We start from the raw sequence: 14,062 nt of genomic DNA, 5'->3' as shown, positions 1-14,062 counted from the left end.
TGGCTGTACATCGCTCTTGAAGCCAATCGCCGGTCCGGCACACCAGATGGCCTTCCTTGTCATCTTCCACGCTCTTGCCACGTTTACTGCTCTGATGGCTTCTCTGTGCGCACCGCCCCCCGAAAGCGTCATCCAGCCCAATCACGCAGCGGCAGGCAGATCATATGGGCAATGAGATGTCCGTCAAAGGCAGAGACGACGAGGTGTGGTGGTGGTTCGATTTTCCAGTTCCCAGCATGTCATAAGGCACACCGCATATATAACGATAGGGATATATTGCAAGGGACACGTCAACACACAAACTGGCGTTTAACAAAAATAAAATAAAAAGAAACAGAAAAAAATAAAAAAATTGCTACAGGTATTTTAGTGAAGCTGACTCAAGCCTGTGCTCTTTGAGCTACCTTTTTCCACACAATGAGAACAAGGCAAATGCAATCATGTCCACTTAAAGGAAGGCTTGCACTCAAGGTACTGTCATTCGTAACCTTTGGCAGAAAACTAGCATTGCTGTGGTGCTGGTGGTAGAAGCACTCTTGGAAGAGTAAGGGCATATGAAATTTACCAATGCATATTAACACAGCACTTTGGAATTCTCCACACAGTGCCCACAAGCAAGCAGTGTCTGTTTCTGCTATGTAAGAGAACGGGGACTTGGAGGAACATGAGGGAGCACACTGTGAGGAACTTTATATTATTGGTGTGGTTTGAAAATATGCTTGAATACATTTTTGTAGGTTTCCGAAGAAAAGACGTACAAATTCAGCCTAGCAAGACCGCGCTGTCACACTAACAGCGATCAATACATATGTTTGCATAGGTCTGCTCACTAATCAATGTAGAACCCCCACTTTGGGAAAGTACATCACAGCGATCTTTTGCTGTACTAGCATCAAAACATGATGTTCCCACTTGTCTGGATATTAAAGATTGCTAAAAGCATAACCCTCATTCAAGTTTATGTGTGAAATGTGCCTCCATATTATGTATTTAAAGCCCACCCATTAAAACCTCTACCCTCGCTGCTCATTTGAACCTCATATCTATTAATGATTTATCTGCACAATGACAAAAAGGAGGCTAAAGCACGCAAAGATCAATATTAAAATAGGGACCAATAATGGCTGAAGCAAGGCTGCTAAGACAACACGCCATTGGGGAAAAAAGGTAATGTTTCACTTATGTCCATAGCTTGACTCCCACTCAAGTCTAATCTTGATATCTTGGTCTCATTTCTGGTCTAACTAAACTAAATGTCATTTAAAAAATGTTTAAACGAGTTTAAGAGTACAATCCTAAAATACATTGGGTCAAGGGGCAAGGGGCAAATACTTGAAACTTCCACACTGCTGCCTATTAGGCCATTTGTACACCACAGATTATATACATTCAACACACTAAACTATTAAGATGTTCCCATTTTTATATACAGACAAACATTTCATACACAAATATTACTATAACTGTATGCCAGCGTAGCACAAACAATGATCAAACATTGTAATTCATTGGACTGAGAGGGCAATAAGCAAACCTTTAAAACCTCAGACATTTCACTACATACAGAAGGGTTAACTTTAACTAGGATGCCGTTGTTGGCCTAGAGTGTGGGTTACAACGAGATTTGCTGGACCGGACAGCTTAAACAAAAAAGATACTTTGCAGAGTAGGCAAAAGCTCAGTCTTTAAGCAAGCCATACAAAATGGTTTCTCACACAACAGATCACTGAACAAAGAAAAGACAATGCCTGCAACGGGCATCTAGTCATTCTGCAAGCCAATACCCCTTTCCGATCTTACAGAAGCAAACCACAATGACAAAACCATTCCAAGGAATATGTCCTAGAAACACATTTCAAAACATTATCTGAACCCTTGAAAACAATCAATTAGAGATTAAACGATGCCTCCAGTCTTACACAGACCATATGGTTTAAAATATGTGAATCAGATTCTGCAAATTGTGGAGAGAATGCTAAGAGCTCCCAAGGGCAGAAAAACTTTTAAATTCACTGACATATAATTCCAGATTCAAAGAATTAAAACAGTTCAATTCATCAAAAACTGTGATTCTTAGCCAAAGAATAAGAATTACCCCCTATCAAGCATTAAAACCTCACTGAGCAGAAACACAGGAGACCCACAAAGACATCAACTTCTGAGATTACTGCTGATTCTGATATATGTGACAAGCACAATGAGCCTCAAAATCTACTGAGCACCAAAGGGAGTTCAGCACAGGCAGGGCCTGCTCTAATACAAAACCAGAGTCAATACAATAAATTACCTGAATCTGGAAACTTCCAACACGACTCAATTAAAGAGGGTGGGGAGAAAGGGCAGATAATCTTTGTAACTGTGACCCGAGATTAATAATCTGTTGTACAGGACAGCAGCATCAATAACCAGTTAGACGCTCGTAAAATAATACCGTCTCCCAATGTACTTGGGGTTTACAAGCCCACCAGCTTATACAGAAATCTCTCCTAAAACATAGTATTGTACAAGGCAAGTTCTAACTTCCAAGTGAGAAAATGCAGGCATTACCACAAGTGCAGACAAGCAAAAACCTACATATTTGTAGTTTGGCATTTCAGCTAACTGAGGCACAGTTCATTAGGGATCCTACAAGACTAGGAAGGCATCTGTCAAGCACTTTCTCATGGGTGGACTTTTTCTAGCTCTAGGGCTCTATGAAGGTCATTTCTAAAGGCATTCGACTTCTTGGAAGTTTCTGTTCTGTGCAAACATGGCTTAGGAGTTTGGAAAGGATTAGTCCTTTTTCAGTTGGTCGGAGATTGATTTGAAAGTCTGGTCTCTGTTTAATGGCACAGACAAACTTAAAAACAATTGAATGGAGTGATACAGACCCACTGTTATGAACCATTTTTTTACAGGGACTTAAATATTTAAACCCATAGTATTTGTGCGTACAGTTCTCATGAGGATTAATCTGCACATGTACGATGGCATGCATTTCTGGGGTTGTATATCTAACAAAATATTGAGCAGTTTTCTTTAAAGTGAGGCATGAAGCTCAGATTTATCACCCAAATCAGGGGTCGCCAACCTTTTCTGTGATAAGAGCTACTTCTGTTCAACAAAAATCCTCCAGAGCTACTAATATTAGAGATGTAGTAGTAACCACATCAGACAAGATTATGTTAGTGGCCACCATATGCACGATTACTAGGAGAGATCACCTTCGCACATCAGGCACACTTGACTTGACATCCACAATGTAAAAAAATGCTTTGTCAATGTGAGATGCCTCTAACATGGGTAATACATAACAGCCATAGCTGCAGTGCCCCAGCACCAAGTTAATAATATTCTCTCCAACATCATTTGATTTTTATTACTCAAATATCTGCTTTAAATATATTTACAGACATTTTAGTTTAAAATACATACTTTTCCATTTTGGTGTATGTGTATAAATTCAGCCAAGTAAAAGCTTCTAATTTAGTGCACTGGGTTACACACAGGAGAGCTACTTAAAGGAAGCTGGTGAAGTACCAGTAGCTCAATGGGTTTTTTCGAACGATGAACTCAACTGAAATCTAGATTCTGCTCCTAACTTGATATCCTGACAAACACACACTGCAAAAATCATAAAGTGTGATCAATGTAGTATAGAACATGAATAATAAGACGTACATAGCTAGTTGAACCAACCTTTCTTCAAATAACTTGTGCACTGAGAATATTATGCTCCCGATTCTGTAAGATCGGAGTCAAAGGGGCAACATCAGCTTCGGACTAGGCAATGTTCTGCCCTGCATGTGAAATTCTACGTTGATAAGGCAGAGAGCCATGTCATTAAAGTACTGAACTACACTTTCAGCCAACTGAAGCACACAGTAAAAAAAAAAAAAGAGGCACAATACTCACCCAAGCCAATGAAAGCTGAAACAACAAGAGAGACGTTAGCCATGATCATTCCATCTGACCCTAAGGATACTCACCGAAGACGTGCTGCTACATGACCTGGTTTTACGTTTCCGGCAGCGATGCTGGTGTCTTCTCTTGGTCCTAGGCCTGTCTTGATCCCTTGAGTGCTGGCGGTGATGAGACCGCGTGGAGTAGCCATCATCGTAGCAGGAACCAACGTCTTCTGACCGGTCACTGGGCCGTCTTTCATGCCTTCTTCGGTGGTCAGAGTCTCGGTCATGGCTGTATACGAGAGAGACATGCATGGCACAAGATTGAGTAACACAGCTACATAGGCAAATTTACTAATCAATTTCCAACATAAAGTGTTTATGTAACATACTGGTGCCAGTCTTTTTGGTAATTTTTAACTTTACTTTGAAAATCCCATTTTACGATGGCCAACTATCTTCCATCAAACAACACAATGTTCCTAGAGGAGTTTTTCAGCAATTACTTAAGTGTTGGTCAAGTGATCCAACTAAAATGCGAAAACAAAGAAGCGTTTTGTACAAAAATATATTATTGAAATTACATAGGATCCAGTACATCAAAATAATGAAAGAAGCAGTCAATCAGTAACAGTGGTATTAGTCAATCAGCACTGTTGCCCCACCATGTTCAATAAGATCATACATCAGTATAATTAATCCAGGGATCTTGGAGTGGCATGAACTTCTCTGGACAAAAATAATAAGTTCTTCTTTTTACATAATATTATGGACCGATCAATAAGCGAAGTGCTTCTAATAGTGTTAAGGAGGAACCGTCAACGTTTTGGTCTCAAGAGGCCACCATCATCAGGACTCAGTGATGAGATGAGCAATCAACCTAAACACCTCAAACAGAAATAATACGTAAAAGTACACTACAAGAAAAATAATAAAGACAATGTGGACTGCTTGCCACCACAATATAAAGTGTCAACCCCAGAGACAAAGCTAGCCAAATTTGTGTCCCAAGTGACACAACCTAAACATATGTCCGTGTTTTTCTCCTCGTGATTAGTTACCAGGGTTTTGTCTTCCTGATAAGTAACTTATCATGTGAGCACAAATTTTTATATCAGTCCACGTACTTTGATATGCAGGACTGTCCATTTTTATTAAAAAAAATGTATGCTGGAATGTATGTATTAAGTTTAAAACTGTCATTACCTAGTGTATGCTATACAAAATCACAATTCATTTTATACTTGAATGCAGAAAATTACAATTTGGACATCCAAAAATTCTAATCAACACACAAAACTACTTCCATATGAGATAAGCTCACTAGTAGGAATCAGTTAAAGTCTTAGAAATCTGAGATAATGCAGATGCCCTAAAAATATTAACCTGAACTGAAACCTCTGGCCCTCCTCAAACCCTGAAGATGTTTTTAAACTCCTTTAACAGCTCTTGAGAAAATATCTGAACATTTTGCGGGGAAGCCATACAACAATTGAAAAAGTTCAAACCACAACTGGGTTTTAATCTAATCTATGGAAAAAACACACCTTTCTCCGTATTTCTCTCTGCTGTGGTGTAAACCTCCTTAATGGACTTTCATCCACTGTACACGCCTTTAAAATTGGATTACGCAGGAATCTACACTGCCTGCCTTTTAGTATAAGGCCGGCTGTCTGCAGACAGCAAGGATAAGGAGTTCGCAGTAGGCTGCAGAGGGCAAAAATACAGTGTGCTCTGCATGTTGTATAGGTATATTATGGTCAATAAGAGTATATCTGTTGTACTTTACAATAATTGTGTGTGTGTTGTGAATTGTCGATTCAGAGAGTCTGCTAGACAGGGATGTAGACTGAAGGAACATTCCTGAGGTCCTTTGAAGTAGACCAGGCTCCTGTCAAAGAAGTGAAGAGACGCAGGCCCTGTGAAGTGTAGCAACAATCTCTAGCCACAATCCTGACTCATTCTTCCTTGCTTAATGAAGTTTTGTGTAAGTACTCCCTGTGGGAAGTCTCTCTCTCTTTTGTGCCTTTAATTCAGATTCCCCTGCCAGAGCTCATCTCTCTTTTTCTTTTTTGAGCGGGAGAGCCTTACCAGTCTGGTGTTAATAAAGTATCATGAGCTGCCTGACCACAGTCCAGAGCTAATTTTAACAACCTTAAAATTACTACGCATTAAGTTATCTAGGATGGTACATGCATTTGTTTGTAGATAGCATAAAATTCTCAGAGCTGCTTTACCGCTATTGTAACTTGCCTCCTACAGGTTGCACAATGCCCTCTGCAAAAAGTGCAATAATCCACTGAACAATTACACCTAGTATAAATCTGTGATCTGCAGGTACCATGCATTATTCTACAGTAGACAAATTAACCAAAACTATTCTGTGATTCATACCTGTGAACAAAACTACAAATAGATTTCACCATCTAGTGCCTTAAACATCTGAGCTATCTTACCAGTATTATCACATACGATAAATGGCTACATATAGTTATCTGCTGTATGTTCTTTAACCCACTGTTGTATCTTAATATTGAGCTTGTAACACATTGATTAAGGCAAAGTAGATGAACTATCACATTTCTCTGTCACTTTGTTTAGGGGCAGAGTGCGCACATTGAATTCATATGCCCTAAGAGACCATAGACTGTCACCAATTCAGCTCTTCATGGTGCATTTCACCAACCCCTCCTCATCCAGTTTGGTAATTTTCTGGAACAAATGTTTTACATTGCCAACACTGAAAGGGAAACCTTGATTTGCTATTCATTAGAGCACGCCTTGAAGGGTTTTAATGATAAGAAGTGTAGATAATACTGGGATGAGGTGAGAAAATGAGTTTATGTCAATAATCTCACCCCCTGCACAGGATAAGGGGTCCCATGGTAGACTGAAAGAGAAGACAAGCATAGGTACAGGGACAAAGCAAGGCGTATTATCATCAGACGGAAGGACCACATGCAAATGCTGGATGTAGGTGGGGCAAGAAACCAGACTAGTCTGTAGAGGCATATGTATATGTTTACACACTGATAATCTTTTATAAAGCACAATACAAACTGACCTTTTAGACACTTATACCTGTATTGTGGTGTAGGCATACTGGGAAATGGACTCACCAAACATCCCGTATCCCACACCAAAATCAGGATTACATGTTATTTTCCCCAGACTTGGGAATAGGCATAGACTCGGAAATACAGGGCCTTATTCTGTGTGTGTTTTCCCCATTCTGTGGAAAATGGTCCCAAAGCTGCATCTTTTTACCACCAGTTTTAAGCAGGTTGTAAGTGGTTGGGGGCGGGGGGCTTTAATAGCGTATAAGGTGAAGGGGGTGATTACAAGCACAGGAGAGTGCTGAGGAAGACTTTTCTGCTCCCACTTGCTGCAGCAGAAGAGCAAGGTGCCTCGCCACTACCTCAAGACCAACCTACCATTCCCAACTGGGCTGAAGAGTGAGCCACAGCACTAGTACAGCCTTATTACCGCCATGGAAGACTAACCCCTTGTCAGCAAGGTAAACAAGGCAGCCCTCATCCTACTGGACCCCTCGGCAGCCATCGACACAATCACTTACCCCATTCAGAGACTCCACAAAGCCCATATTTGAGGCCGCACCTTGCAATGGACCCACTCCTTTCTCACCAGATACTATCAAACCAGCAATCTCGCCTCCTTCCAATCTGACACCATCAAACTGATCTGCTGCGTTCCACAGGAATCTATCCCAAGAACCATTCATTTCTTCAACGTCTACCTTGCCCCTCTTGTCCCCAATGTCTGTTCCAACATCCTCAACACTGTCTTCTATGCAGATTACACACAACAGATTCACTCCGCCTCAAAAGACACACCTACCACACAATTCAATTTTGCCATGTGCTTGCAAAACATAGCAGGCGGGATTATAAAGAGCTACTGCAAGATCAATGGAAACAAAACCTAAGTGGTACTATTTGGCAAACACACCTTCCCATGGTTCACATTCTGGCGGCCGGATGATCTAGTTTCGGCACCCCTCCCTATCAATGTCATTAGGAACCTGGGCATTATAGCAGATACCCAAATCTCCATGTCAAGCAAAGTCAACTGGGTGGCAGCAATGTGCTTCCACACCCTCAAGATGACCAGAAATATATTTAAATGGCTCCGTTTGGGTACCCGCATTATTGTGGCCCTCATCCCCAGCAGACTAGACTATGGCAACACCCCCTATGTTGATATCACCACCAAGGTTATAAACAGACTTCTAGTACTTTAAAATGCAGCTGCCAGATTCGTACTTAACCTTTTGCTAATAGCTCACTTCTTCAAACACCGCAACTGGCTACACATCCAGAAACTCATTACCTTCAAACTACTCATGCTCACATTCAAGGCACTACAGAACTTATGTGCAGCCTACATCAATGACCGCTTATGTTTCCACATTCTGTCCAGACCCCCTCACATCAGTTGGCCTACTCCTTGCCCACGTCTTGCGATAAAATGAGAGGACGTGCCTTCTGTCTCTTCGCCTCAAAGACCTGGAATGTGCTCCCCGTCAGAGTGGCCAGGTTTCACCTAAAATTCAGAAGCAAACTGATCCGGGTGTTCCAGCGAAGCTTTACTTGCACAACTCAGTTTGCAGCTTCTTGGCGCCCAGATACCCTCCCTTACAAGGGCTGCGCACGTGCCGTGCATGCACCTACAAAATGAGGAAGCTGTGTCATTGCACTTTTTTTTGTAAAAAAAAATGCCATGATGCCAAAAAGGCATTGCCAAAGCCAATAGGTCCCACAGGTGAAACCTATTGGTTTTACCATTCTTCTTTAGGTAATTGTTACAACTACTATGTTCCTGCAGGACTTATTCAGAAATGACTTTCAAGTTGGTTGACTTATCCAACAATATTATCAAAAGAACTCAAGAAATTCCCATCAAAAGTGTACTGTTATATACATATAGGGCCTAATTACGACCTAGGCGGTGGGGATTACTCCGTCTCAAACGTGACTGATATCCTGCCCGCCGTTTTACAAGTTCCATTATATCCTACGGAACTTGTAAAACGGGGGACGGGATATCCGTCACTTTTGGGACAGAGTAATACCCTCCGCCAAGGTCGTAATCAAGCCCATTGCATTATATCAAAACAACATATCGATAGATGTCGATCAAATCAACAAAGACAACACTGATGCCCCTCATGGGTAAGATCCCACATAGACATAACTCATATGGTGTTAATAAAAGGATCTTTGAGAGGCATAGACACCTCTGAACTTGCACAGGTTCACAATCCCAATCAAACATCTATATTATTACAGTTATATGGACTCAGCCGCAATTAATGACATCAATACAGTTAAGGAGGAGGAACCGCAAATATTTTGGTCTCAAAGAGCCGCATGGTCAGCAAGACAATCATCAGGACTCAGTATAGAACATAAAACAAACCTAAATCATCACAAATAAAAATACGTTTACACAAGTACGCCTATAAACCATACAATCTTACAACGTGTATGACTTGCCAACAACAAAAGACACCAAGTGTATTGTCACATAAAACAATGGCACCCAAGAACGAACTCCTAGGTGCTTTACCTTAACCCCCCCAAAAGAAGTGCTCATGACCACTGCTAAGTGCACAGACAAAACCAAACTTAAAGCTAATTAAACAATTTAAAAGGTAATCCTACTGAGGAGGGAATGCAACATCCTCAAAAACTCTATAACCAAGACATGGGGGCAAAGTATTAAAAACCACAGGAGCAAAAGTTGCCCATTCACCAATAAAGCAAGTAATTAATATCCACTTCTCTTACCTGACAACAGTACAAGGATCAATGAATGAAGTACCTAGAAGAGACATCAAGAGACCTACTGAGACGCTCATAATACGGAATGTATACAGCCAAAAATACCCACGAGAATGCAAAAGCTATACTCACAAAAGATGTGGCAGTCGTCAGGTACCAGCGGCAACAAACCCTTGTTGGACATTTCAATCAAGACACTGAACGCAGTTAGATGTGCTGATATTAAATCGCGTCAATGCAATCCTGCCAGGAGACATTGTGGCCCTCTTAGACCAGAAAATCCATCTTGTATCAATCACTACTCTGAAGCACATTGGTGACCTGCCTCATCATGCAACATATAAAGACCACAAAACACACCCACCTTGGGCCATGAATGCAAATGTATGGGCCTACACAATTTACCATAGCCAGAATGCAGGGTGTAAAGCACAATTGTAAGTGCCAGACAGGGAGAAAAGGATAAATTTCACACAGGAGACATTGCAATCCATACACAGCAAAATCCAAAGAACATATATCATATGATTTGGAAAAGGATCTCTTAAATATAGGCATTCAAACCCACATTGCACAACTTAATGGAAGATAACCATCATGTAACAAAACAGAGGTTACAGCCAAGGAGGACAGCATAAAGGAATAATAGAGTGCCACCACATATTATTCAACTTGCTGGTTCAGTCCTTTCTTTACAGTAGTGGTTCCCAACCTTTAGACTTCTGTGGACCCCCACTAAATCAGTACTGGAATTCCAGGACCCCCACTGAATCATTATTGGAATCCGGGGTCTCTTCCCCGCCACCCCTCCCCCAAAAAAGCTGGGGACCTAATCGGTGATTATTATTATATTTTCTAAGCAGTCACGGACCCCTAAGGAGGCTTCACGGACCCCTACGGGGGCCCAGGATCACAAGTTGGGAACCACTGCTTTACAGTATCTGCCAGCCATACCCATTGGTTTTCTTCTATCGTTAGCACATGATCCACATTGTCTCTCTCCCTGGAGCATTGAACCACTTCCAAAACACACCATTTCCTAGCATTGGGGGCATGTCCCATGATTTTATAGTGATCAACTATGGGAGCATTTACAATATTACAACATATCCGAGACTGGTGTTGTATAATCTGTTTGCGTACTTTGAGTGGTTTTGCAAATGTAGTATAACATGCAAGGACATTCAATAAAATAAATTGCATTTCTCATTCCACACAATTCTTTAGATAACTGATCACGCTTCAATGATCTAGCCTCAATTTTTTTTGCGTCATCAGTCCTAAGCTGATTTCTTCCTGTGCGTCCCCTCCCTCTTGTCCAATATGTCCATTAAGCAGGACCTTTGGCATATTTGATCTCTGTTCCTTTCTGAAAACTCAAGTAACCTGTTGTGCTAATGGGTCTTCTTTCTTCTGTCTTCCATCACTCTGCTTTCCAGAACTGCATCCTCATTTCTCTGCCTCCTCCTATATTCTTTCACTGTCTCTTTTTATTTCCTCTGCCCTACCCCATCCCTCCTGCCCCAAAGTTGCTCTGTATTCAGGAGTTCTGGCCCCTTAAACAGTGTATTTTGTAGAAGTCATTGATATGCACATTTTCTGAGCTAAGAAACCCCAACTTTTGATGGAACTCTACAATCAGAAGTCTTATAAAGTTCAATCATTGCCCAGCAGATTTTCAACTACTCCCTATTGCACAAGTAGACCAATGGCCACCTAAGTCCTAGAAAAGGTCACTGCTGTGCCCTCTGACAGATCTCTGCTTCCAGACCCAGAATTGTTGACAAACACAATGGATTCAAAGGCAAAGCTGTGACAAGCATTTTGAAGATGCAGGATCACCAGTTATGAAGAACTGTAGGAGCTTTTCAATGTTGCCAGAGCAGTTCCATTTATGAAGGACCTACAGTGAATCAATTACTATGTGCTACTCCAGCAGATTTCTTCCTCAGACAAAAAACTCACTCAAAACTGAGTCTGCCTGTAATCTCAGTGTAAAAATTGATTTCGATGTATTGGTACATTAGAAGAGGAAATTAAACATTACTTCTTTGAAAACACTGGCTCCTGCACTTCAAGAGTCATTTAGTGGTGGGGCCGTGAAAGTCACAGCCTGAGCATTCCCATGGAAGAGATGACATACGTCCACAAACAGTTGAGAAAGAAATATGACACAATATGAAGAAAGGTTTTCTAGAGTGGAGATTTTGGCTAAGACGAACGAACACATTCAAGCTAAAGCGAAGGATGGGTGAACCACTCTAACCTCTAAAATGCAAAGACCTGGAGAGATTCCAGTACACAGAATCAATCCACTATTGCACAGAGAGGGAGACAAAACCTGGATGTTAATGGTGTGGGTGGTCAAGTGTGAGCCTCCTGCCACACATCATGTTCACCAAGAATAAGGAGTGGCATGACATATATGCAGAAAGGTATTGCAGAAGCATTTAATGGAGCTTAAACTTCAGCCACAACATAAAGAAGAGATTAGACTGGAATTTAATTATATAGTGGTGCTAATGATGTCATCAGATGCTGAAAAGACTAATAAGAAAAGAGGAGATACTCGATGCAGTTAAGAGCCTAAACTCTAGAAGATGAGTGTCTACTGGTTGTCAGCAGGGTTTATATAAACAGTAGATGACTAGCCCCTTTGGTTGGTGATAAAACAGGCAGTAAGGGGGGGGGGGGGGGGGGGCGGTCTTTGCTTCCTTGGATGCCGAAAAAGCATTCAAAAGGATATCATGGAAGTATTTATTTAATGTTCTGGAAAGCTTGAATTTCAGTCCAATGGTTGTGAGTGGGATTCACAACATAGCAGAGGCTAGTTCTAGAGCTACTATTTCAGAAACCTGGCAGCCAGAAAGAAGCATGATGCTGGGCTATCTTTAATAATGGTTGCTTTTTGCCATCAAACCTTTGGCAAGCCTGATTAAGACATCAATGGCAGGAAGGGGCATAACCATGGGTACAAGATATTCACATGCTGATCTATACAAGGAACTCAACATAGACAGTTAATTACTTGTTACAGGAGTTAGCTAATTTTGTCTAGATTGAGGATAAATCCAGACAAATCAATACAGTTTCACACAGACTCGGGACCGATCCTATTTGAAATGGAGTGCCCAAAACATGCAATTCAAGAGGGTGCAGATCAAGTGCACTGAAAACGAGTGGCATAAACTCAAGTGAAAATCTGGCAAAAGATCAACTTACCTTTAGCAGGAAGGGTGCGTTGGGGAAGATGGTGATTCCTTTGCACTGCTTGTATTTACTTCAGTTCAGTATGTATCTTTGCCCTGTGTCTTTCTTTAAGAAACTAGTACAAGGTGTGGAGGGAGTAGATTTGTGGCACTGAACACCATGTGGATTTCACATGGAGAGGGTGGCCTGCAACTACCGGACTCAAAAAGATAATATTAGATCATGCAGTTGAATGTAGTGGAAGGATAGTTTACAGAAAGCCAGAATATATGCTGAGAACTGCTCATGGGAACTGCTAGTGTTGTCCATTTCATGTTAATTATTTGCAACAGGGACAAAATGAGACCTACCCCCTCCCTTTTCTAGGGCGCTGACAGTGGTGGAAATTACACTACTGCACAGAATAACAACTCCTTCCACAGTGCAGGATCTAATATGGCAAATGCCCAGATTCTGACAGGGAGGCAACAACACAGATAGGTCACTGAAGGAGGCTATGGCTCTGATACACAACTGCAAGAGACTTATATTTGAATGAGAGATTCATGACCTTTGATAAAGCAAGAAAGGCTGTGCAGGTGAGATAGGGATAATTCTTACAGTACAGTAGGCCATATAAAGCATTGAGTGACACCAGGCCCGCAAGCACACTCAGAGATTCTGTGGCGACAAAAGTCACAAAACACTAAAGAACACTAGGTGATGAGAAGCCAAAAATAATTTTGCTGGTGAGGAGAAAACGAGGAAGGGACAATAGGAGGAATTCACCGATACAAGCGGGACACTGCCCTTAAACTTGTTATGTCTGCACTGCATTTATGGCACAGTGAAAATGGTACTCAGGACTAACCCAGGAAAGACAGGCATATGCCAAAAACATGCAGTGGCATGGGCTACATTCATCTATACAGTATGTTCATGTTTCCCTATGATGAAGTACTGGGTGGGCATATTGGATAGCTAAATAAAACAGATCTACCGATTTCGTCTGGTGTAATATCAAAATCCCCAAACACTGTACAGCAACAAAGTCTAACAACGAGTGAAGAAAATAAACTGTAATTTAGATATGTTTCATTACTTGTGAATTGTATTATAAACAGATATTTCTCATGGTGCTTTGATGCGGAGTGTCCTACTATGGAAATTTGGCTTCTATTAAAA

At 41.2% G+C, this 14,062-nt stretch overlaps 1 protein-coding gene across 4 annotated transcripts in view; it reads right to left on the bottom strand.

Annotated features, from left to right (window-relative positions):
- CLK3 (CDC like kinase 3) overlaps positions 1 to 14,062 on the bottom strand; it is a 211,341-nt gene that overhangs the window by 159,318 nt on the left and 37,961 nt on the right. For 2 of the 4 annotated variants that reach the window (XM_069222125.1, XM_069222126.1), the window contains exons 3-4: positions 3,969 to 4,176; positions 10 to 103 (exon numbers count right to left, since the gene is read on the bottom strand). In XM_069222125.1, coding sequence (XP_069078226.1) covers positions 10 to 103; positions 3,969 to 4,176 — 302 coding nt within the window. Of the gene's footprint in view, positions 1 to 9; positions 104 to 3,968; positions 4,177 to 14,062 lie in introns of those variants that run through there. The other 2 variants (XM_069222127.1, XM_069222128.1) reach the window with 2 other exon arrangements.

Source organism: Pleurodeles waltl, chromosome 3_1 (assembly GCF_031143425.1).
Source record: "Pleurodeles waltl isolate 20211129_DDA chromosome 3_1, aPleWal1.hap1.20221129, whole genome shotgun sequence".
In the NCBI taxonomy this organism is placed as follows: Eukaryota; Metazoa; Chordata; class Amphibia; order Caudata; family Salamandridae; genus Pleurodeles; species Pleurodeles waltl.
Note: the sequence above shows the minus strand (reverse complement) of the source record. Positions and strands in the feature narration are given on the sequence as shown.